Source organism: Anastrepha obliqua, chromosome 3 (genome assembly GCF_027943255.1).
Source record: "Anastrepha obliqua isolate idAnaObli1 chromosome 3, idAnaObli1_1.0, whole genome shotgun sequence".
Lineage (NCBI taxonomy): Eukaryota > Metazoa > Arthropoda > Insecta > Diptera > Tephritidae > Anastrepha > Anastrepha obliqua.
The window spans coordinates 22,039,681-22,066,899 of NC_072894.1; the positions used below are offsets into that span (position 1 = coordinate 22,039,681).

Consider the following 27,219-nt stretch of genomic DNA (forward strand, 5'->3'; position numbering starts at 1 on the left):
ACCAAAGTCGGCTTTTACCAAGGTGGATTTATTAAGGTGACAGCATTCACCCAGCTGAATTTTTCACCGTAGGTATGGCTTACGTCAAAATGATATGCTTTGTTTGTATGTATTGGTATGTTTACATTCGTATGTTTACATTTGCTTGCTGGTTTTGACGTGATGGTTGGACCAAACGCAACAACAAATACATACATGTAGGATTTTACTTATATGTGTTTGCTGTCACCTGTAATAAATTCGCCTTGGCATGACTACAGGCCAACTAGAAAAAAACACATACCGGCCCGAGAAGCATTGATGGCAAAAACATCGATGTATCGTTTGCATCCCTAGTTGCCATACGATCCAGTTGCTATAAAGAAAATATTTAGGGTTTATTTTCTGTTGTGCAACAAAGATAGCCAAAAATGTTGCGGCTCGTTACAAATGCAATAGTTAGAGGTCCCGTTTCAGTTAAACTGATTGCAAATCCTGCGGGAAAGCCACAAGTATTGAAAACGTTTTCTTTGGTAAACCGCAGATGTCAATCTACAAGAGGCACTGGCACTGCTACTATGGGCTTTGACAGCAACAAAAAAATAGCGCCCCTTGGTTGGTTCCTCTTAGTAAGTCGGAATCTAATGAATTCATTAATGATTTTAAAGCTATAGAATTGAATATTCTAACCTTTCTCAATATCAGCTTATCCCAGTGTCTACATTTGGTCTGGGGTGCTGGCAAGTGAAACGTAAAGCATGGAAAGAACAACTAATCGAAGACTTAGAGCATCAAACCAAGCTATCACCAGTACCACTACCTTCAGAGTAATTTGAAGCAATTTATTATGTTTATTAATGCCGAGTATATAAAATTTCTCCATTTAGTTTAACAGAGCTGTCTGCTATGGAGTACCAGTTGGTTACAATCAGGGGAAGGTTTATTCATAACAAGGAACTGCTTATGGGTCCTCGGTCGTTCATACGTCCCGATGGAAATGAAACAGCCGGAGGTTTATTTTCCCAGCGTGATAGAGGCAATGGCTACCTTGTCATAACTCCATTTAAGCTAGCAGATAGAGAGTAGGTATCCTTGCGTATGTGTTTGTCTATTTAAATTTAATTTTTAATTCGTTGGAGAAAGTCAGTCGAAGGGAGTACCTCTGAGAAACTTCAGAGGGATAGAGAGGAATACAGTCTAAGCATATAAAAAGTGTGCGTGGTTTTATCCGACCTCATTATTATTTATGTCAGATCTAACTGAGGCGGGAAACCATATATGTACTAAGTGCGGAACCACCTCTTTCTCCTAATTTCACTTGCATCGTATTTATTTTATTTGGTTCAATATTTGTACCAAAGTTGAGTAATTTTGCTTTGTTTATAACAGAGATATTACGCTATTTTTTTTTAGTTAGCATTTACCATTGCAACGGGCAAACAATGACAAAGTCGATGACACACCAATACCGACAGTAAACAACTACAAAATTTGTAAAGTTACCTCCGATAATTTGCTCCCCTTTTCTGCGCACACAACCGCAATTGTTACTAAAGTTCAAAATCGCAACAAGATCCTCAAATCGCTAGCCGGTAGTATTTGGGGGGGCAAATATAGGAAATGTTGCTGGAGATATTTAAAGCAATTGGCTGGTTCTGAATTATGTTGCGTCTGTTTGGACGCCTGAAACTAGTGTTTCGCAATGGACTAAACTTCAGACATGCCGAAACGCTGCAATTAGGACGGACACGGGATGCCTACTGAAGTCCCCTCTACAAAGCCTACATAACGACGCACTAATGCTCCCAGTCAAAAAGCTCGGCAAATAATTTCTACTTGGGTGCTACCGAGGGTTTCACGACTGTAGACACCTGCTAGAACCTGAGCTGGCTTCCAGGCACATCAGGAGGCAAGCGAACCGACAACTACTGGACCGGACAGTGTTTAGACATACGCTAGCTGACATTGAACGGCAGACACTTACCACCTTCCTAAACACTCCCGACCCCTGAGTGCCGTCATCGGAGTCCAACCACCACCTATTGCAAGCTTCTGCTACCCAAATCCACCAGAGACTCGCGTAACTTTGGCACAATTACGCCCACTGACAGGGTTTAGTAACCCAACAACAAACTATCTTGGACAAAGAGTAATTAATATGTGTACCAGGTTTCATTGAAATATATGAATACTCGGTGGCTTCCCATTGCCTGGCGAGGAGCGATCACTATTAGAAATTTGTTTTCCTTCCTTTTGGTGTTTCACAGAGATTCGCACCTAAGTTTTCCGAATGGTAGTCACGCACTAACCCATTCAGCTATTCATTTATTGTGTTACATACAATCCTTATGCATACAACCATTGCACACGTAGAATATGAACCTAATTTTGATAAAATAATATTGAAAATTGCATGCTTTTGAGGCGCTTGAACACAATATCATATTTTCATACCATTTCATCTATTTTGCTTTATTAATATTAATATTTTTAATGATAATATGATCCAAGAATTAGGTTCATATAAATTAGAATTGAATAAAGAACACTCCCCAAAATTTTCGTCACGATTGGTCGAAAACTTTTTGAGCTAGAGTGCCCACCAGTTGAAAAAAGTCGTTTCGAGAAAAACGCCATTCTAACTACCGCTCACTACGGTGCCGAACCGACGGGCGGTCACTTAAGTGCTCATAGAATCGGGAATAATGCGAATTTCCTTTTAAAATTTTTACCACATATTCTTGAGTAGTTATACTAACAATAAAAAAATTTCGATTGTTTGATCAGTCTAAACTGGTTTCCCCCTTAATGTTATGATGAATATAATATTGTAAACTTTTTGGAGTATATTTGTGTAAATGTAGCGGTAATTCTCTCACTTCATTCTTTATAAAGCAAGGTTGTTTTGTTTGGACTTTTTCATACAGAATTGGCTAAGGGAAACTTTAAGTTTATATTTATCTTGAATTACATTTAATTACATCGGTAAATTACTCGTGTACAAAACAAAAAGAGAACCACTCGGATTTATATCCGTTCAGTAACTAATACCACGGTAACATTCTTGTTGTAGCAACATTATCCGTTCTTTCCGCTGCATGAACGTTTCTTCACTCTTATTTCATTTATTTAATCTTATCAGGCTAGATTTATAGATTTGTAGTTTACGACTTTAGTAATTCATGTGTTTGGTTCCAGTGAAGTGATTTTGATCAATCGTGGATGGGTATCTAGGAATCAGGTCAAACCGGAAACACGAGCCGAAGGACAAATAGAAACCGAAGTAGAGTTGACTGGGGTGGTGCGCATGGGCGAAAACCGACCACAATTTTCTCCGGATCATAAAGGTGGGGTTTTCCTGTACAGGTAAGTGCTGACTCACCTAAATATTTTGGCAACAACCTGACTTGTTTATTTATCTGTAGGGATTTACCAAAAATGTGCGCATTAACTGGAGCATCTCCGATTATCTTAGACGCTACATACGAGTCATCTATTCCCGGTGGCCCCATTGGCGGACAAACACGTGTAACATTACGTAATGAACATCTGTCTTACCTTCTAACGTGGTTCAGTTTATCAGCAATTACTTCGTACCTGTGGTACCGTCAAATAGTAAAGAGAATTCCTTATTAAACGTCACGAAAAGCAAACTTTTCAATACCAAAATTAGTTTACTTGTTTTAATTTCGATTTTATTTCAAAACATATATATCGCCTTTTTCATTTAGTTATTGTATACACATGTGTAAATATTATTAATTCCATACATGAACGAATTTTGGCAAAATCAAGTGAAACGTGTAAAGTTCGTGTACTCATACAATGAATAGATATACTTAAATTTAAAGGTATGTATACTTTCTAAATTAAATTCATAGTAAATTACATTGATGTACATATGTAAGTACTATTGGTAGGGAATGAGATAGTGGCCGTCGTTCCGAATGGCGGCATGAATGCATAGACAGGTCGAAAAGTGTGTATGACTGGAACGGTGACACATTTCCACTTTTAATATGCTTAATGTGACTTGGTTATTTAATGTAAAACAAAGTAAAATCGTTTAGACGTATACGTATGAACACGTTTGTAAATATTTACAATAACAAATGTTACAGCAAAATAATAAATACTGTATATAGGCTTTACTTTAAAGTTTTTTTGGAAACATTTTCGTTTATCTAAACAGCTCTGTATGAGATGAGTTTCACACCCAATTCCTTGCAAATTATTATCAACAACTTCGTAATCGATATGGAACGCCATAATTTGTTTATATGGCCGGTTTCTACAATTGCGGCACGCTTCCCCAGGAACGCATTAAACCTGTACGCTGGTAGCGTTTTCCTATAGTTTGTACATGGAATCCAATTTGCTGCAAGCACTCGTGATCCAAAATTTTACGGCCATCGAATATATAAGCTGGTTTCATCATTGACTGGTAAATACGTTTGTAGTCTAATGTCTGATCAGTGAAGAAGAAGAAGAAGAGAAAACATTCAATATTGGTAATGGAATATAATTCTCAATTCAATTTCTGCTGAGCATTTGCTAAAATAGCTAACTCACCACAAACTCGTCCCATTCTGTACAAAGCACAATCGCGTGCGTGCCACGCACTGCACTGTACGGATCGCTATGTATTTGCACTGCCTTCTTGACACTTTCCGGTGACTCTGTCACAGATGGATGTGTCAAATCGTCTATTATTTGCTCTGGCTCTACTTTCGGATCGTAAATGTCCAGTTTGGCACCCTCTTCTAGTAATGTTTTGCAAACCGTTATGGCTGGTGTTTCACGTGTATCGCCAGTATTTTTCTTAAAAGCGAAACCAAATATCGAAATTCGTTTATCCGAGACGGTATTGAACAGGCTCTCGATGATCTGAAAGTGAATAAATAGAATTTTGTTGAGTTTTAAACAATTGCACGTTTCTATAAAAGAAGGCTACCTTTTGTGAAAACCGCGACTTTTGGTACTCATTCATGTCAATCACTTGCTGCCAATACGCCGCAACCTCGGGCAAATTTAGTCCTTCACATATGTATACCAAATTTAAAATGTCCTTCTGGAAGCAACTACCACCGAATCCCACTGACGCTTGCAAGAACTTCGAGCCAATACGTGAATCCAGACCAACGGCACGCGCCACTTCCGATACATCGGCGCCCGTCGCCTCACACACGGCCGACAAAGAGTTTATGCTCGATATACGTTGCGCTAGGAATGCATTTGCTGCCAATTTAGACAATTCTGAGCTCCAAGTGTTCGTTGTAAGTATATTCTTTTTCGGTATCCAATGTTCATAGATCCATGACAATTTTTCAACTGCTTTGTGACCCTCGGATGATTCCTCACCTCCAATTAGCACACGATCGGCATGTAACAGATCTTCAATGGCCGTTCCTTCGGCAAGAAATTCAGGATTCGAGAGAATATCATACCGAATGCCAGGCCTTTGATTCGCATGCAAGATATGCATGATACTTTCGGCAGCACGCACGGGTACTGTGCTCTTCTCCACTACGATCTTGTTAGACTGTGCGATCTCGGCGATCATACGGGCAGCACTTTCCACGTACTTTAAATCGGCAGCGCGACCTATGAGCAGGCGTTATTGGATTGGTTGGTGGTGATTAGAAAAATTTAAGTTTAAAAGTTCATATGAATTAGTTTGCATACCTTTGCCGTTGCCGAAGTTTTTTGTTGGCGTATTTACAGATATGAATATCAGGTCTGCTTCTTTGATGGCAGTTTCAATATCAGTTGAGAAGAAAAGGTTGACATTACGGCATTTTTTTACGACTTCATCTAATCCCGGCTGAAAAACAATCAAACATTAAACGGGCTTGTAGAGGTTTGTATTTTTAATATGTTGAAGTTTTTATTTTATTAAAAAAATTAAATTATTACTTATATTAATTAAATTAAAATTAAAGAAATCATTTATTCCTTTATATTTAACTGACTTAAGATTTCTTAAGTTTCAATTCTATCCATTTTGTATTATATGTAAGAAGTTATAAATAACGCAGTTGTAATAAATTGGGCAAGTTAAAAAAAATCGACATAGTTGTTGTTATTATTGTAATAGCCGAAAATATTCCCTATAAGAAATGCTATTGTAGGGCCAGTCCTTGGTCGAATATGAGTTCGGGTCGCTCAAGTAACGTTCACCCGACTGTAAGGGTTTTCCAATAACAGGTGTTACAGGTGAATGCATTGCGCTATCGAGATATGATTAACGATTTTTTATGGTCGGAATTGGATGGTATTGATCTGGACAACGTTTATTTTCAACAAGACGGCGCTACGTGCAACCCAAGCAACTAAACCATTGATCCTTTACGGGAAAACTTTTCGGACCGTGTTATCTCTCGAAGAGGTGATCACAATTAGCCACCGAGATCTTGTGATTTAACACCTTGTGACTTTTTTCTTTGGGTCCACGTGAAAGAGAAGGTAGAGAAGGTCTACGCCAGCAGCCCAGGGTCGATTCAAGACCACAAAGATGGGATTCGTGAGGCTATCGAGGACATAGGGCAGCCACTTTGCAATTCGGTTATGGAAAATTTCATGAAAAGGATATTGTCCTGTGAGCGTGGTCGTGCCTCATGTTATTTTCCACTATTAACGGTATAGCTTCCTCTTTATAGGAAATAAACATCCGATCATTTATATTAAAAATAACATTTTTGTTTGAGTATCAAAATAACACCTCTTATTGGAAAATCCTATAGTTGGAACGACATCGTAGGTGCGTGGGATTGTGTTCGGTTGTACCCTATGTCCATGTCGACTGTGATACGAAGCAGCAAATGTTAGGAAACATTTTTTAATAACAGTCACCCATTGCCGGTTAATGGCAAACTTGCGAGTGCATTTCTTGATAAAAATCAGTGGCGATTTGGAACAAAATGAAAAAATAAATAAAATAACTGTTGGCACCACCATTTCCAATTCATATTTATTTTTAAAACGTTTAATAATAGAGGTATTATCCGTCGTCGATTCAATAAATAAATGCCAACTGACCCACACCGCTTGTCGCCATGCAACCCCAACCCCCATAAAGCCAATAATGCTCTCGCAAAGAGAAGGGACATTTTAATTCCAACCCTTCACACCAATTACTGTTAATAGGTCTGTTCATGTAAAAATTATCCAATAACTTAAGGGGGGATTCCCATTTCAAAGGCCAAAAAGTACGGTTTTTTACGAATTTTTATTGGGAAAACTATCAGTTGAATCTTTTGGAAAATTTCTATGAAAATTTCTGGTCGCTGGCCGCCACGATAACTCAGCTCCAAGTTGTCTGAAAGGAAAAATTCGAATGGCATTTTACACTCCTTATGAATATAGTTTCAGTATGAGCTATTGAAAAATTTTTTTTTCGAAAATTATTATAACTGCGATGGTTGAAAGACAAAGTTTGTTTTTTCGCACATTTTTTCCTCGCATTTTTATTTATAAAAAAAAAGTCATGCATGTATCTTATTTTTAACGAATTTTGTCATGAAATTTGGCACAGAGTTCTTTGAAAGTATAATAAACAAGAATCGGTCAAAAAAAAAAATCGATTTTTTTAAGCCGGGAAATGGGAATCTCCCCTTAATTTCCGGGAATTCTCTCTCAAAGAGAAAAATATCAAAAAAAGTACATGGACGCAAAACCAATAACAGTTTGCACGAACTGCTGATTAAATTGTTGGCAGGAAAAATCACAAAAATTAAAATTCTTTTCAATTTACCTACCTCTTAATAAATTTAAAAATAAATTAAGCAAATAAAATGCAAAATAACGAGCGTCAGAATCACATGATTTCATTTTGTCCACAATAACTTGTTCCATTTCATTATCGCTGTCAGTTGCAACTCGCAAATTTCAATTCGTGTTTATTTTTACTCTTACAAGTTAAAATTTATCCAGTAAAACCTTGCAATTTCCGCTCAAAATGAAATGTCGTTTTGCTCTCTCATTTTGCCCTACTTTGCACATGAACACCAAAACATGAAAATTTGTAAAAATTATTACCAACTATTTGCCTTATGAACACACATATTAGGTTAGGGGTTAGGGGTGATCAGAATTTTCAGAAAATTTAATTTTTTTTCATTTTCTTAAAGTATAGCGTCTTAAAAATATCGCGTGAAAATTTGAAGTGAATCCGACAAATACTTTTCGAGTTATTCAACAACTAACAAAGGGCGCTTGGGCACTACATAAATCAATAGCAAAACTGTAAATGTGTTTTTCTCAAAATTATTTTTTGAACTGGTGACCACGTAACTTAAAAATAGCTTGGTAGATTTCAATAAAATGTATACTGCTTTTGAAAAACATGAAAAACACGTGCCTGATCGAAGGATTTTTTTTTAAATGTCGATTATTTTTAACAATTAATTGTCGGTTCTTTCTCGAAAATCTGAAAAATATTTCCTGAGACCGCCATATTGGTAGTTTTGAAAAAAAAGCTTCGATCAGACACAAGATTAGCTATTCATAAAACTAATTTCTCTTGACCGATTGATTTTAGATGAATCTCCAAGGACTTGTGATGATCTCCGCGGAGAGTTCTCGAGAGTTCTCAGGCTCCACCCAAACAGCGATAACTTTTAAAATTATTAATTTTTTTTTTTTGAAATTTGGGTAAATTTCTTAATTTCCCTTTTATATATAAATAAATTTAACATATATATATATATTTATATAGGTGTACAATATAATAGAGACAATCAAAATCCATATATTTAAAATGCAGACAAATCAAATATGAAAATTTTGGGAAGGTGATGTTTACCGGGAAGGTGATGTTGACTGTTTTCTTCGATTGCCAAGGCGTAGTGCACCATGAGTACCTTCCATCGAACCAGACAGTCAATAAAGAATATTATTTATCCGTTTGGAAGCGTTTGAGAGATGCTGTACGTCGCAAACGGCCGGAAATGTCGACAAACAATTTTTGGATTTTGCATGATGATAACGCGCCATCGCACCGAGCCTCAATTGTGCTGGATTATTTGACCAAACACCAAGTAAATACCATCGTGCAAGCACCGTATTCACCGGATATGGTCCCGTGCGACTTCCTTTTGTTTCCCCAAGTTGAAGTTACCTCTTCATGGAAGGAGATTTCAGTCGATAGAGAAGATCAAAGAGAATGCGACGAAGGAGCTGAAGGCCATTCCTTCGTCGGCCTACCAGGGGTGCTTGGAGGACTGGGTTAAACGTTGGCGCATGTGTGTTGCTTCAGACGGGTCATATTTTGAAGGAGATAAAATAAATTTTCCTGAAATTTAACTCTTTTTTGTTTTATTTAAACATTCCCGGTACTTTCTTATCATAGAGGTTTTTATTAATCGGTAAGTTATGTATATATTTGGGGTAAGAAGAATATTGTAATATATAGCACTTCTGGCATTTTTTTATATTTGACCTCCACATTTCCTACCTAGCATCAAAGAAAGAATTCAATACACAACTATGCGTTTTATTCCAAAATTGTTTATGTGCTACAACAGCATCTTGCTTCATTCCACCTTGGCAACGCTGAGTGCTAGTAAAGTGCCAAGTTGTAAACCTACGATTCTGAGATGCTTAGAGTACGCAAAAAAAAGAGGATTAACATCATCACCTCGATGACGGTCCTCAAACTGCTCGCCACCATGATATTTACAAAAATTTTCTTTTTCGTCTGACAAAATACGGAAAAGCAAACACTTGCTCTACGGAATATCAAAGTTATTTTGAAGAGAACGAGTATGCTGCCCTTTGGAAAATGATTTTCACAGATGTCAAAGTCAAAGGATCATACTTCCTTTGCAGTCGTACTTTCTGCTGGTTGAGCGGCATTTTTGCCCTGTGTATACAGCGAAAGCAGCAGCGATATACAACGCAATAATATCAGCGTTGAAAACAAACGAAAGAAACTATAATAACTTCTACTCAAATATGAACGAGACGGTATCAATAAAACGATCCACGGATGACATATGGCAAAAATAATTTTTTTGTTTTTTGGTAGGACTGTTATAAGCTTACATGGCAAATTTCAGCGTGATATGTCACATAGTTTGTTTTCTGTGCTACTGTAAACAAGTCAAGCTCGAGTGTGTTCTTCGAATTCTCTTTTATGACTTCAATTGTCTCAAAATGTTTTCCACAGAGCGGCAACTTGAGCTTGGGAAACAGGAAAAAGTCACATGGAGCCATATCAGGCGAATACGGTGCTTACGGAACGATATTAACATTATTTTTGTTCAAATAATCGCGAACAAGACGTGATGTGTGAGCTGGTGCATTATCGTGATGCAAGAACCATGACTTGTTGTCCCACAATTCCTTCCTTTTAAGACGAATCTTCTCGCGCAAACGCTTTAAAACGTCTAAATAATATTCAGCGTTAACCGATTTTGCGATTTGTGCGATTTTCAAGCACAATTTCCTTTACTTTTCCGATGTTTTCGTCGTTTACTGATGTTGCTGGACGACGTTCATGAGGCAAGTATTCAACCGATGTACGGCCCTCTTTGAACAATTTGTACCACTGGAAAACACGTGCACGCGATAGAGCAGAGTCCCCATAGGTTGTCTGCAACATTTTTAAGGCGTCTGAAGCCGAAATTTTGTTGGAATAACAAAATTTCAAACAAATTCTTTGAATTTCCATCGTTAAATTCGAAGAACACACTCGAGCTTGACTTGTTTACAGTAGCACAGAAAACAAACTATGTGACATATCACGCTGAAATTTGCCATGTAAGCTTATAACAGTCCTACCAAAAAACAAAAAAATTATTTTTGCCATATGTCATCCGCGGACCGTTTTATTGATACCGTCTCGTTCATATTTGAGCAGAATGTATGTTCGGATAGTAAATCTATAATCACCAGCCGGAATTATGAACGTTTCGATCAAAACATGTGGAGTTTAAAGTATTCGCAGTTTAATAATAGAAAACCAAAATTTAATCAAAATTATGTGGATTTCTGGTCACGCCGGTCACGGAATAAAAGGAAATGAGTTTGCTGACCGAAAAGCTAAAGAAGCCGCAACTTAACCACTCTACACTTTTGATTATATGGTTCCTAAAGACATCTGTTGTTTGATCAATGAATATCTTGATTTCCAAAGAATTGAAGAATGGAATACTATCCGACTCAACGAGTTTTTGTTTCAAAAAATTGAAGAGGATGACATGGACGCCATTTGGTTTCAACAGGACGGTGCAACTTGTCACACTGCCAAAGTTACACTCGAACTTTTGGCTACCGTTTTTGAATTCCGATATCAATTGGCCGCCTCGGAGCTGTGATTTAAGCCCGTTGGACTATTTTTTGTGGGGAGCCGTTAAGGACTAATACTATGCGAACCATCCAGAGACGATTGATGCTTTAAAACACGAAATCGAAGTTGCCATTCATGAAATTGGAGCCCAAACAATCGAAAATGTGCTTAAAAATTGGGTTGATCGAATGGCCTACTGTAAAGCCAGTCGTGGCAGTCATTTGAACGATATTATTCTTCATTCATAAATGACAATGTTCAATCTTTAAAATATAAAAAAAAATTTCAAAGAATATTGATTAGTTTTTTTTTTTTAGTTTTTATAGCCGATTCAAAAAGCAAATTTTACATGGCCTATAACAGCAATTATGAAACTCGTGACTAACTATCATTCTCTAACTAACATTCAATCACGACTCAGGCTCGTGATGTTTACGTTTGGTCCCACGATCGATCAATTCATGAGCCTGGCTCGTCATATTCATGTTTGGGCCAAAATTTTCATCACGAGTCGGACTCGTTAAAGCACGGCAAGGGGTTAAGATAATGGAGCATAAAGATAGCGACCGGGAAAATGGCGAATATAAGAGGTCTAGTATTAATAATAGAACCAAAACACTTCGATTGGTACCCATATCGATAATTTTAAAACAATTTTGGCACCCGGCTGTAAACCTTTTTTCAAATTATATAACATTTTCTAACTTTTATAATATGCCACCTTTAAAAACTTTTTGTAACTGTACTGTATGTAGACTAAATAAATATTTTAATTATCTATTAAAATTACATTAAAAAATAATTTATCAGGCATAAAATTAGGATTGTAAAAATAAGCATGCGAACACAAGTTCCAAATTTATTTTCTTTAAATAGTATTAATAATTTTATATACATATGTACATATATAGCGGCACAAAATCAAGGTATATACGCGTTTAAATTATTAATAAGAGCAAGCCTGAACTACAGGCAAACATACTAGTGGGTCCAATTAATAATTTCGTGAACGTGTAAATAATCTCAATTAATTTTTGACCACAAGCAAATTTCGACAAACGCATACAAGATAATGCCGCACTTTGTATGCCTTTGCACACGTATGCACGTACACACATACGTGTACAAGGTGTTAGGTATGCCGTTGTCCGGCGAGGGAAGGTCAATGCTACGCATTCAATTCTAGTATTGCTTTGTTTTGTTTTTGTTCGCCACACATAGTTCACTTCGGATGTGCCCAATAAAACAGTAATTTTGGTCTTGTTAGAACGTGTGATTAGGTGTGCGAATACTCTCACGAAATGTTAATTTTTCGTAATTAAATAAGTTCAGGTAAAAAGCTGTGCATGAACGAACTACTTCTTCGGCTTCTGCTCACTATGATTACTGAAACACCAATGTGTCATGCAAATGGCTATAAGAAAGGGTAGAGTAACTACTTATTCATTCCTTACGTAGTTGTGCTCAACTAATTAAGGAAAAAAAGTGATAAGAAATCAACGAGAATTTTGAGCCTCTTCAAACTAACTTGCACTTTATTATACTTCATAGAATTAAATAGGTTATAAAGCGGCATACTCAAACATTTTCTAAAATTCTCTAGAATGAAAATTCTGTCAGCCTAGACAGGCCGACGCGTTAATCGGGATTAACGACTTAATTCGGAATTATTTCAGGAATTGAGTGCAATTAATGCGGATTGACAACTAGGTTTAATTCTCATAATTTAAAGGGATGAGGGGAATTTTCTATGGCAACATTGCCGAAAAATGACAATTAATATGTATTGTGCATTAAAAATAATGAAACTTTTAAAGAGCAGAACAAGAAAGACTGGAAGAAATGCTAGTTTGCACTAACACGCCCGAAATTACTTAATTGCTTTGATATATCGGAGCAGTTTGAGAAATTGCAATTTATGATTTTTTAAAATAAATAATGGTTTTTTAGTATCCGGGTCGTATTTGTTGCCTGTGGTGCAGCTTTCATTGACGCAAGTATCCAATAACGAAACAGATGTCCACTAATCCGCGTAATAACCGCCTGTCACACTATAATTTTAATCAGAATTAACTGCGGTAATCAGGATATAATACAAGGTGAAGTCCAAAATAAACAAGAGTAGGGTCATAAAATTGCTTTTGATGGCGCCATCTTTTTAATGAGTTAGTGCGTTGGAAGTTACGTCTCTAGCTTACTTCCAGTGAAAGCTTGGATGCATTCGGTTCAGTGAGAGGGAAGTTATTGCATTTAAAGTGTCAGTATGTTTGTGTCATCGGTACAAAAATGAGTTTCGAACAAAGGGCTAATATCAAATTTTGTTTTAAAATCGATAAGATGTTTACCAAATCATTTGAATTGATGAAAAAAGTTTATGGCGATGATTGTCTATCTCGTGCCAGAGTTCCGAAAATTCCATCTAAATTGTTTATAAATTTATCAAAAATGAACCAAAATCATCATTGAAATCCATGGAATCGGAGTTGAATATCTCCAAAACTTCAATATATCGCATTTTAACTGATCATTTGGGCTTACGAAAGGTCTGTGCACGTTTCATTCCGCACAAGTTAACTGAGGACCAAAAATTGCAGAATTCAACATTCCCAAAGTCTCATTAAAGATACGAGAAAAGACGAAAACTTCCTTTACAACATTGTAACTGGTGATGAAAAATGGTGTTTCCAACATGAATCTGAGACTAAGTGTCAAAGTGCCGAATGGAAGGCTCCAGACGAGCTACCACTCAAAAATCGCGTTTGGAGAAGTCAAAAATCAAGTCGATGCACATTTTTTTTTACGATTCCAAGGGAATTGTCCACAAGGAGTTCGTGTCAATGGGCCAAACCGTCAATGCAATTTTCTATCTTGCCGTTTTGAAGCGTTTGTTGCATTCGTTTAATTCGCCCTGAATTCCGCGAAGGAGGAAGCTGGCGCTTATTACATGATAATGCACCATCTCATCGATCCACTCTTGTGATTGATTTTTTTGACTAGAAATCGCATTTTAACCATCAATCACTCACCGTATTCGCCTGATATGGCTCCCTGTGACTTTTACCTTTGCAATGGAATGTTTGTGCCTGTACTCATATCGTCTATGAGTTTGTTTGATTCCAATTACTAACAGCGAGCCCAAATTAAATTTTACTAAAATGTGCGCGGGTATGTATAAGAACAATTCGATCCGACAGAATTTGGTCTTCCTATATACATATATATATACTATATATAAAGTAAAAAAAGAGCCTTTTCTGTATGGAATGCTGGAAAGTAGTTGGAAAATTCCAGCTAAAACTGAGGTGCATCTATACAAGGTGATATCAGTATAATAGCTGATTGTTTTTCTCGAGCTTTGGTGCTTTCAATGTCAGAGTGATTAACTTATTTGTTTTTATATCGCTTGTTTGTTTACATTTGAATTAAAATTTTGACATTTAAGGGTCCCGTGGTCTAGAATTTTCCAAAAATTGATTTTTTTTATATTTCGAAAGTACAGGCTTTTAAGAATATATTGTCAAATTTTTGGAAGGATATACCCAGTATTGTCTATTCTACAGCCATTTTATCAGGTAGAGTTAGATTCGCCACGTGGCGGAATCAATGGTCGCATTATCCACACTCAAAACTTTAAACTCAATCCGCCGTAGCCGAATGGGTTGTTGCGTGACTACCATTCGGAATTTAGAGAGAACGTAGGATCGAATCTCGGTGAAACACCAAAATGAAGAAAAAGTTTTTTCTAATAGCGCTCGCCCCTTGGCAGGCAAAGGCAAACCGCCGAGTGTATTTTTGCCATGAAAAAAGCTCCTCATAAAAATAATCTGCCTTTCAGAAATGGCTTGAAGCTGTAGGTCCCTCTATTTGTGGAGCAACATGAAGACGCACGCCACAAAAAGGAGGAGGAGCTCGGCCAAACACCCAAAAAGAGTGTACGCGCCAATTATATATATATATACCATATAAGGGTTTTCCAATCAGAGGTGTTATTTTAATATTCAAAGAAAAATGTTATTTTTTAATATATAATTAATGATCGGATGTTTATTTCATTATAAAGAGGAAGGTATGCCGTTAATAGTGGAAAATAACATCAGGCAAATGACCACCACGACCACGCTTACAGGACAATATCCTTTTCATGAAATTTTCCATAACCGAATTGCAAAGTGGCTGCCCTTTGTCCTCGATAGCCTAACGAATTCCATCTTTGAGGTTTTGAATCGTGGTCTCACAGAAACAATTCACAAGGTGTTAAATTAAAAGATCTCGGTGACCAACTGTGATCATCTCTTCGAAAGATAATACGGTCCGGAGACTTTTCTCGTAAAAGATCAATGGTTTCGTTGTTTGTGTGGCACGTATCGCCGTCTTTGTTGAAAATAAACGTTGTCCAGATCAACACCATCCAACTCCGGCCATAAAAACTCGTTAATCATCTCTCCTGTTTAACACCTAACACCTGTTATTGGAAAACCCTATATATACATATATAAACCCGATTTTTAGAGTGTCAAATTCAAAACCTCGCCATTTTTCAATTTTTTTTATTCTAGTACGGGACATAGCTATGTATAGTCATATTGATTAATCATTTTTTTGGTTTTTGTGTTTCAGATAAATAGAAGAGCCAAGATGGACAACACCGTCCATATCCAATTTTTCGGGAGGGTCAACTTCAGCGCCATTTTTAAAATTATTAATATTAGAAAAAAATTTTTTTTTTTCATTTTTGTATGTAAAAAAAGTTAAATAAAAAGCCTAAAAAATTTAAAAATCATTTATCATTTTTTTAATTGTAAAAAAGCAAAAATCCTGAAAATACCCCAAATTTTCGAGCTCTAGACCATCGGGATCCCTTAAGCAAAATATGTAGATAAGCATGGAAATTTGGATTTTTGACTACTGTCATCACCTTATGGATTCGCTTTGAATAAAATGAAACAAAATGGAGTAATTGCAAATAAATGTAAAATATAACCGATTACGGGTGTTTTTTTTGAAGGTCGGATGCAAAAGAATACAGCATTTATTGTAAATTGTCGCAGTTTTGAATCATTTAAAAGGTGAGTTTGTTAATTCTAAGATAACGATATATTTTTTTTCCTTGTTCACTCTACTCGGGAGCATAGGGAATCGACTCAGACAAGACTCAGTCTTGTGTTGGTTTCGTTAATCTATTTTGCTTTCTGAGAGGATAGGTGATTAGCCTGTCGCTACCAGTTCTGAATAGTTGGAATGCCCACATGTCGTTGCTTAGGAACAACGCCTTCTAACTGTTTGGAGCGCCATCTGTGTTTCACATTTTTCTGACCCACAACCTCTGGGATGGCAGGCTAGTGCACTTACGCTAGACTACCGACGTATAAAAGTGGTTATTTTTTAACAAAAACTATTGACGAAGTCACTGACCTTTATGAAATGGAAGATATGGTTATAAATATAAATACAATAGGCCTATCTTCTTGATAATAAATATGAAACGATTGATTATTTAGAGCAAATTTTAGTAAGCTGCTACAACAACAATTACCAAGTTGGTTATAAAAACATTGCAACTGTATTAAAAAAATTTTAAGTTTTTTACAAGCACACCCAGCCGTTTATGAAGGAGGAAATCCTGTTATAAGAAATATGGCTTTTTGTTATCTGTTTGTTCTAATTAAACTGTACATGCTTATTTATTAAAAAACAAAATTAAATTCATTAAAAAACTATTTTATTCTGATTCGAATTTCCTTTGGAATCAACGTGTTTTAAATGCAATTTTAACGTTGCTCGCACTTAAGTAATACACAAATGTCATGCTAACTGCCCGTGAGTAACATATCAATAATACGTGCTGTGCTGGTCAAGAGCTTTTGCGTGTTTCACGAACACAAATTTCACGTAAAACTGATAGTGTTCAAATGGTAAAATTAACATTTCATTTGAGCGGAGAACTGTGAACAAAAATTTTAATTATGCAATGGTTCTGGCTTGTTTTGGTTCTGTGTAGCTACTTTTAGATGTAACAAATTGCTATAAACCACATCGATTTTGTACTTATACAAATACTAACTAGGAAGCAGGTTTTGTTGAACTATGCCGGCAAAATAATGTATATAAACCTTACTTAGATGCACTGCATCCGTTTTCGAGAGTTTGAACGCACGTTTCATTATTTTCTGCCTTTTACTATCGGGTTATACATATGTAGATGTACTTACATATACATGTATGTATGTTTATGTATATACATCTAGCCGACTGGCATGCGTACACTCACACACATTTGAAGTGCTCGTGGACAAAGAGTTTTATTCAAATTGGTACCAGTGTTCCCGCGGGCGCAAAAGAAATATTATCAAACGTTGGAAAAATTAACAAAAAAAAAAGAAACAATTCGTTTTTATTTATTTATTTAAATTTAGTCAAAAACACTAAAGTTCTTACTGACTATTGATTTAGTGCTAATATAAACAATGACAGATATTAATAGAATAACAAATAAAACGATATAAAACTAAAATACAACTTGATTAAAAAGAATACGATTATATAAGCGAATTAAATGATGCAACTTAGAAGAGAATTTTTTTTGTTATGTCGGCTTAAAACTGTAGGTCCCTCCATTTGTGGAACAACATCAAGACGCACGCCACAAATAAGAGGAGAAGCTCGGCCAAATACCCAAAAAGGGTGTACGAGCCAATTAAATATATATAAAATCTAACGATATGGTGTGCGAGATCTCATTAAATTAGCGCAGAGGCCGAGCTATAGGCGCATTGGACTTGAAATTAGTTTTGAATATCTTGAGATAAAAAAGATAAGAACTACGTAAAATCCTCGCTGGAATAAGAAAGTTAATGCGGCGCAAAAGAAACGCACAAGCAATGTCCCAATGAACTAAATTGCACTCAACCTTCTGCACTCAAGCGACTTTAATCCAATTAATAACAAGCGGCTGCTATAAAAAGGACATGGAACAGTAAATTTTCGAGTTTTTAGGGCATAGTTAAGCTTTTGTACCCGGTCTAATAAATGAAGCACATGCCACTCCAGATCGAGCAAACATGGTAAACAGTAATTTCATCGTATAAGGGTCTGAGAAATTTGAGCTAATACGTTGTTAGATCGTAATGAAGATCGAATATAATTTTGAGATAATATAATTGATACGACTGGAGAATGAAAAATTTGAGTCAAAAATTACTCTAAGCTCTTAGATGTCATCTACAGATTGGAGGACATTATTAGAGCTATAATACGACGATTGCGGAATATCACGAGTTTTAGAGCAAGCGAAAGGAAAATTTTGAGAAAAATATATGTCCCAATCAAGTTGGCAGATGGCACGCAGCGTATTCGTCACAATTTAGAAGTTGAACACCTTGTAAAGGAGCGAAACATCATAAAATTCATAAAAGCCCAACGAATACGCTGACTTGGACGCGTAGAAAGAATGTCAGAGCAAAGAGCACCAAAACGAGCATTCAAGACGCAACCGTATGGAAGCGAACTAAGGGAAGACAAAAAAAAAAATATGCATAGACTCGGTTATAGATGACCTCAAAGAGATGTACATACAAAACTAGTGGCAATTGACAGCAGATCGAGAAATCCGGAGAGAGATTGTAGCGGAAACAGTGGTGCATAAAGGACTGTCATACTAAGAAAGATGAAAGAAGTGTAGGTGGCTTGAAAACATGTTTTGAAATTTAAAGAGACGCATGAAAATGTACATCAAGAAATGGACTCATTAAGCTCAACCGGGAGCCTAAGCACATCCTCTGGGTTTCTTATTGAGGCAAAAATGTAATGAACTATTAAACGAAATATTGGTGGAAATTTCAAATTCAAAAATTCACACCCTCCTCCAGGGGTCTACATTTCACCCGCTAAGTTACTTCTTAGTAGTTCTTTTGAAAGCTTTATGGCTTGAATAGTTTTTATCTTTAATTTAATTCAAAGTAAGATCCGACAACTTTGCAGCAACTGAACTATGAGGCAAACTCATCAAATTAAATCCAAAGAATTTCAATTTTTTATATGATGGCTCATTCATAAAGTTTTTAATGATATCTATATCACTTTTTAAAAATAGGCTGAAAGACTGACGTAGAATTAACTTTTGGATCGCACTTGAAAAGAGTAGAAAAATTTTGAAGGGAAGGAGATATATAAAGTTCGTTTTCTGTCAATAATCGAAACGGTATTATTAAAGACAAGTTCTCGGTTTCGCAGATATAAAAGTAATGGTCATTCACTTCTGCCCATCATTGGATACAAAATTTGCACTGCTGCCAATACATCCAGTGCAACTCAGTGTATAAAAATATTCCGAAATTGTGAAATGAAAATGCTCAATTTCATAATATATTTAAAAAATTTCAACTGAGCATTTTTATGAAACTTCACCAAGTTCTCACGACAGTCGGTTCTATGTAACCGGAACGACCCGGATTTATATCCGGCCAAGGTCTGCCACTTTAACAGCATTGCCCGTATATGTATGGGTAATGTTTATGCTGCTACAACAACAACAATATGGAACTTCATCAAAAAGTAACAATTTTAGAAATATATGAACTAAATAATCAAAATGATTATGAGGAAAAATAAATAACCAATTTTGATAAAAAAAAAATAACCAAAATGGCAACACTGATCGGTACTAAATTGGAGATAGGCTTCTTCTAATTTAAATACTTACATTTGATGTAAGTATGTATATATGCTTGTAAGTGCGTGATATATGTAGGAAGGAAATAGTTTTTTAATTAATTGAGGTTAGGGTAAATTAGCGGAACGACCCGGATTTATATCCGGCCAGGGAGTGTCATTACAGCAGCATATGTGGGTAATGTTCATGCTGCTACAACAAAAACAACAACACATTAGGTTAATAATAATAACAGAGCTGAACGATAAAGATTAAATGCGCGATTGATTACATTCAGCATTACGATTACTTTAATCGTTCTTCGAAGGACCATAGATTAGGAGTAGGGTAATCTTAATTAATTGAACGCGAATAGAAAAATTCCAATTAATATACATTTATAGTAATCGTAGTCTTAAGGCCTTCGATGATTGAATACGATAGTTTTAAAAAATACATTTTTTTAATTACAATTTTTTTGAGTAATCTTGAACGAATGGAAATCTGCAAATACTAAGTGGAGTTTTAAGCTAATATGAAGGCAATATTTATCTAAATAAAAAAGTAGACAAATTAAATTAATTAATAAAAAAAAATTCCAAAAAATGTACTGTCTCATGCAGGAATCGAATTTCTGCCACCGGGTTTAAGGTAAAGTCACTGTACCGCTATACGACTACAGCTAATAAGTTGATAGCGGGTAAATTCTCGTACTGTGAAACGGTGAAATGAAAAGTGGTCTACGTTTTCATGGCGACATTTTCGATTCATCCTTAGTCTGTTTTCCCTCTTATTTTCGTTTGTTTCGTTTCTGTGCCTTGATAATAAATAATTCCAGTACTAATAAAAGTTTTGTGTTTTTTTATTTAAGAAAAAAATAGCGAGTTATTTTACCGAAACAGTAAAGGGCGAAGTAACCGTTCAAATATTATCCAGTGTCCAATTTTTTAGATAGTTGAACGATACTGACATTAACTAGGAGTATTTCATAGAGTATCCCTTGCTTGAAAAAGCTTTATTGAGGCTTAACACATCCCTAACTTCTTTTGCCCCGGTGGACGATATGAGTTTTTAAGTTTTTCCTTTGAAAAATTTAGTATAAACTATATTTAGCATCAAGGTTAGCCATTGCCTGTCGAAGGGCGACCGTTCTTAGAAAACACTTTTTTTATCGTTTCGTGTTTCATGCACTTATTCGGGTACGGCGGCTGCGTAGTTAACGATTTTAGTAATTGTAATTTTAGCTTTTCCAAAACTGTAATGTCTGTTACCGTAATCTAAGTTCGTTCCATGAATGATTATTGTAATTATAATGGTGTTTTCCTTATTGCCCAAATCTGAATAGTATCTGGGCATTTTTCTTATGTTGATTTTGAGGATTTTTTAGTTTTCAAGATAATTGCAATAAACCAAGGCATTCTCACGGGTCTCATGACATGTCACAATTGACATTTTCTTCCATGACAATATTTGTGTTTTTTCTGTTGTACTTTTTACGAAATGCATAGGTATAATCAAGCTTAGTAAAAATATTTTTGAAACAACAGACGGGTTATCTAATAAGAGGTGTTATTTTGATATTCAAAGAAAAATGTTATTTTTTAATATATAATAAATGATCGGATGTTTATTTCATTATAAAGAGGACGGTATGCCGTTAATAGTGGAAAATAACATCAGGCAAATGACCACCACGACCACTCTTACAGGACAATATCCTTTTCATGAAATTTGCCGAATTGCAAAGTGGCTGCCCTATGTCTTTGATAGCCCCACGAATCCCATCTTTGAGGTCTTGAATCGATCCTGGGCAGTTGGTGTAGACCTTCTCTTTCACGTGGCCCCAAAGAAAAAAGTCACAAGGTGTTAAATCACAAGATCTCGGTGGCAAATTGCGATCACCTCTTCGAGAGATAATAGGGTCCGAAAACTTTTCCCGTAAAAGATCAATGGTTTCGTTGCTTGTGTGGCACGTAGCGCCGTCTTGTCGAAAATAAACGTTGTCCAGATCAATACCATCCAATTCCGGCCATTAAAAATCGTTAATCATCTCTCGATAGCAATAGATAACACCTGTTATTGGAAAACCCTTTACATGTTTGACCAAAGCGTTGTGCAGCATTAAATATAATAGATAAAAATGAAATTAAATAAAATACGTATTCGATATATATTTTTTTTAGGAAAAACTTCAAGTATTTGGATTTTTTTCCGCATGTTTCGCTCAACCACTCCACTTTTTTACAACTTTCACCATCGCTTGCTTGCACTGTAAGGTTTGTTTGTTTTGCATTTCGCATTTCTGCGAACTTCTCTCGACTTTGTCGCTTACGTATGCGATCTTACCGTTTTTCTTTAATTTTTAAATTTACAATTATTTTAACAATTATTCTATTATTTCTTTTGGTCAATGTTTTCCACTTCTGCCTAGCATTTCAAATCCTTTAATTGTATTTTTAATTTATTGTTTTGCAATTTTGTTCGATCTTTCTTCAACTTTCCGCTTCACCGTTTGCAACTCTCTTTAGCTCATCTAGATTTAAATCATTTAAAAGTATTTATTTACATAACTTTTTACTTTAACCCACGACCATGAGAACTGTCACTTTATGGAATGCGGAACAATTACCATAAATATATTTTTTACTTGAAAGCAATTGGGCTACGACGTCACTTGGGTATTCGGCAGACGAATTCTGCACGATCATTTCACATGTATTGCCACATTCTTCCAATCAGTCATGGCACAGATAGCAACGAAGCAACATGAGTGGAGGTCTTGTTGATTTCTTTTCGTGTATCACCAACCCAATCTCAGTGTTGTTTTTTTAGACACATCCCAAGTGACGTCAACCCATCAGCTGATTCTGTAAAATTTGTTCGGAACCGAATAACAGACTGCTAAAGAGCTCACCTTTAACACGTTCCCACCGGCGACCGAATTTGTTGTTCTCGGCATCTGACGGCTCTGTAACTCCAAGATTGTTTCATCGGACGGCGCTGTTGTAACCGTAATTGCATGTCGCTCAGTGAGAGCTGGCGACTATGCCTGCGTTAGGTGTAAACTATTTCTCTCCTTTTTGCTCAGAAAACCGTTACCAGCATTCTCAGAAAACCGCCCAATGAGACAATTGTGTATGTACCACCAATGGTACAAGCTGTCCAATGGGACAGGCCTCATTGTACCACTAGTGGTACATGCCAACGGGAACGTGTTAAAATCTTCCACATTACATTTCATAGTATAACTTTTAATACGAAAAAAAATTCTGCGTAAAGCACATCTTGCATTTTCGAGCGAAAGAAATTAGTTTACTGAACAAATATTAAAAAAAAAAGTTAAAAAATATAAATCGGTTAATTAATCAATTCGCGCCTTTATGTTCTAAAAATGTTAAATAGACGTATGAAATTGGAAGAAACAATTCTTTTTTAAATTTCTCTTTTGATTTTATAATATTGTCACTACAAAGATTAATATACTACCATATGTCATAATATAGCCGTCAAAACACTAAAGTAGCAGCTCATTGCATGCGATAAACTTCGTACCATAAGCTCTGCGATTTATCGCAGATGTGCGGTCTTTATTTGGATTATATCGCATGCGATAATTTGCATGAGATCTGCGTCCGCACGGTGAGAAAGCGGGTCAGAAAGGTTATAGAGAACAAAAGTCAATGCATAATGTCTCTCTTTAAGAACTCTTGTCAGAACAACACGTGCAATAGAAATATTCAAATAAGAAAAGTTGTGCTTGCACGACTTTGAATTCGATTGCCTTAAAATAGGTTATGAATCCATACACACACAATTCAATGAAATTGTTTCCCTATTGGAAGTACGCTAAAACAATGTAATATTATTAACTTTTAAAATTATTTCTGCGATAGACCTTCTCGTGGAAATGCCTATGTATATACATACGAAAAACCTTTTCAAAATGTTTCATTTTGTAGTTTCATATTCGATATGAAAATCGAATTCACGACTTACTGATTACTAGCAGTACGCCACGTATAAGCATTTTGTCTACGGCGAACAATAGCAAACCATTTTGTTGTTAATCCCATTTTAGCAAAGCGAAATATGTGGAATCCGTTGAAGGTGGGGTTTTACAGTGCTCTATGGAAAGGATGTATTCGATTAAGGCATTTACCATTTCAGAAACTCAAAGCTAAGCTAAAAGTAATCAAACTTACGCCCAATTCAAGAGGTATTTTTCCTTCTACACAATTAAATACATAATTTACTTTTTTCTTGCACTGCATATATCTATACACACGCAAAAGCGAAAAATGAGAAAGAAAAGTATGCTCTTTTGGATAATGACTTCGTAGCAATAAGCGACATTTGTTTGTTTTTTAGTTCAGTATTACTCATTCTGGGAAAAAACGATAAACATTCTTATTTTTTGATAGATAATAATAGCTAATCTAAAAAATAAAAATAATTGGCGCGTACACTTCTGTTAGGTGTCCGGCCGAGCTCTTCCTTCTATTTGTGGTGTGCGCCTTGATGTTGTTCCGCAAATGGAGGGGCCTACAGCGTTAAGTCGACTCCGGATGGCAAATGGTTTTTATGAGGAGCTTTTTCATGGCAGAAATACACTCGGAGGTTTGCCATTGGCTACCGAGGGGCGACTGCTATAAGAAATAAACGTTCTCTATTATTTGATGTTCATGCACAGAAGTTCGAACCTACGCACTCCCGAATGGTAGTGACGCACCAACCCATTCGGATACGCCGGCCGCTAATTTGCGTCATATATTTTTGCTAGCAAGCAAGATAAAATTTTAATCATTATTTAAAACAATATTGCGTATTTATTTTAACTTCTCTAACAACACGGTACAACAGCATTTTGGAACAGAAAAGCAGCTATAGGGTGGGCCATGTAAAATTTGCTTTTTGAATCGGCTATAAAAAGAAACTAATCAATATTTTTTCAAACTTTTTTTTTATTTTGAAGATTGAACATTGTCATTTATGAATGAAAAATAATATCGTTCAAATGACTGCCACGACTGGCTTTACAGTAGGCCATTCGATTAACCCAATTTTTAAGCACATTTTCGATTGTTTGGGCTCCAATTTCATGAATGGCAACTTCGATTTCGTGTTTTAAAGCTTCAATCGTTTTTGGATGGTTCGCATAGCATTTGTCCTTAACGGCTCCCCACAAAAAATAGTCCAACGGGCTTAAATCACAGCTCCGAGGCGGCCAATTGATGTCGGAATTTCGGCTGATTATTCGGTTTTCAAAAACGATAGCCAAAAGTTCGAGTGTAACTTTGGCAGTGTGACAAGTTGCACCGTCCTGTTGAAACCAAATGTCGTCCATGTCAACCTCTTCAATTTTTGGAAACAAAAACTCGTTGAGCATGTCACGGTAACGCTCGCCATTTACTGTAACCGCGGCTCCTCCCTCATTTTCGAAAAAAAAAATGGCCCGATGATGCCGGCAGACCAAAAACAGCACCAAACAGTGACTCGTTGTGGATGCATTTGCTTCTCTACAGTAACGTGTGGATTTTCTGAGCCCCAAATGCGAAAATTTTGCTTATTGATGTAGCCACCGATGTGAAAATGAGCTTCATCAGAAAAGATGATTTTTCGGTAAAAATGCTCATCTTCGGTCAAACGATTTTCTGCCCATTGAGCGAAACGAAAACGCATTGGATGATCATTAGTCGTAAATGTCAAACCTTTAAGTAAATTATGGACACATTTGACATGTCATTTGTGTTACCATTCTCAAAAAAATAGGTGGTTCAAAAAGCAAACGCTATATGGCCTACCCTGTATAAGGTTCTAAAAGTACCCCATAAGTAGACGGTTTCGTAAAATTAATTGCATTTTTTTATATTTTCAACGAATCTATTAAGCGTGGTATCGGTAAATCAGCTGATGTGTTTTTTTTTTCTTTCGCCGTGTCCATGTGGCAGTTAGCACAGAATGAAACAATGCAAATTGATTCTTTGTTTTCTACTTTGCCGTGACAATCAAACGTACAAAACATTGTTGTCGGTCTAATGCCACCACTTTAATCAATACGCCTTTAATCAATACGCCTTGATTTAAGGTTTCAAAGTTTTGGTCACAGAAATTTTTATATTGTATTACGTAAAAAAGTGTTATAGGTTAATTTCTCATACAAATATTGTTGCTAATTTTCTATGGCAGAATCATTTCGAGGAACTTTTCATTTATATATTTCAATCTATGGTTACAAAACTTAACAGATTAAAGGAATAATCATAAACTATAGTTCTAAAAATTAAAAATTCAATAAATATATCATACATACAAGCTATTGGTAATAAGGCACAAGTCTTAAGAAAAAAATCAATCTGGAAATGGCGAAGCCTGACTCAATCAAAGTCTAGATCAATGCTTCTAAAGATGCTATTAAGCTCATTAAGAGCTCTTGTAAGGGGAGAAAAAATAAAGTATGTTGATTTCGAAACTTTTACATAAAACAGAGGATGAAAACGCTGTGCTCTGTGAGGAATGTTAAATGTTATCTGCTACAGAAGAACAGGACAATTTACGACATGACAATGAACAGACAATGTCGTAGATAAGCAATACGGACTGTACAGCACCTCTAGAAGTAAGTGACCACAAATCTATGAGCATACGCCGGGAAGAGTTTGGTGGTAGAGATTTCTCAAAATTAAGCGGTTGAAGAGAGAAGCGAATGAATATACGCTTAACTCTTTCGATGTGAGGTTGAGCGCACTAGATAGAGTACGTAGAACCGACTGCCATGGGAATGCCACCTTTTTAAACTCCTATAGGTCTGGCATATAGAGGTACCCGGCACGATAATAACCACCTATTCAGATGCTCTTTTAAACCCATTCACCCACCCACCTGCTTTCGGGTCTAACCGTTTCTTACCTTCGGGTGAGATAGACGATGATGACTGGTGACTACACCATACTGGCAGGGCTAGATTAACTGCGGGAATGCGGGAATGTTTGCAATGAATCGTATTCCGAACTATCAATAGTTCCATATTTCACATTTTCTATAGTTCCATATTGAACAAATTCCAACTTTGACCTAACGAGGGAAATTTAAATTCCAAGTATAGTCCTTAGCATGGCTTCGCAGAAACGCTGAGTTGGAATAGGCTCTCGGCACAATAGAGCTAATAGGGTTAACGTAGGGAAAACCTGAATCCAATACGACCCCGACGTCTAAGAATTCATGGCGGAATATGGTCTTAAAAGGGATAGATAGAATATATTACGTCCCTTGCTATTTGCTTCGTTTAATAACGGCATTTGGTCCT

At 36.2% G+C, this 27,219-nt stretch overlaps 2 protein-coding genes across 2 annotated transcripts in view; one reads left to right on the plus strand and one right to left on the minus strand.

Moving 5' to 3' along the window:
* The first annotated feature begins 315 nt into the window (after nucleotides 1-315).
* On the plus strand, nucleotides 316-4,130 carry LOC129240793 (SURF1-like protein). Its single transcript, XM_054876785.1, has 5 exons — nucleotides 316-608; nucleotides 685-806; nucleotides 867-1,061; nucleotides 3,178-3,345; nucleotides 3,405-4,130. Exons 1-5 carry the CDS (start codon nucleotides 411-413, stop codon nucleotides 3,613-3,615), a joined length of 894 nt encoding a protein of 297 aa, XP_054732760.1. The 5' UTR covers nucleotides 316-410; the 3' UTR covers nucleotides 3,616-4,130.
* The window catches only part of LOC129240792 (UDP-glucose 6-dehydrogenase), a 35,787-nt gene continuing 12,216 nt past the window's right edge, over nucleotides 3,649-27,219 (minus strand). Inside the window, exons 2-5 of the mRNA XM_054876783.1 lie at nucleotides 5,665-5,803; nucleotides 4,934-5,583; nucleotides 4,552-4,866; nucleotides 3,649-4,447 (exon numbers count right to left, since the gene is read on the minus strand). Coding sequence (XP_054732758.1) covers nucleotides 4,271-4,447; nucleotides 4,552-4,866; nucleotides 4,934-5,583; nucleotides 5,665-5,803 — 1,281 coding nt within the window. The 3' untranslated portion in view covers nucleotides 3,649-4,270. The remainder of the gene's footprint in view (nucleotides 4,448-4,551; nucleotides 4,867-4,933; nucleotides 5,584-5,664; nucleotides 5,804-27,219) is intronic.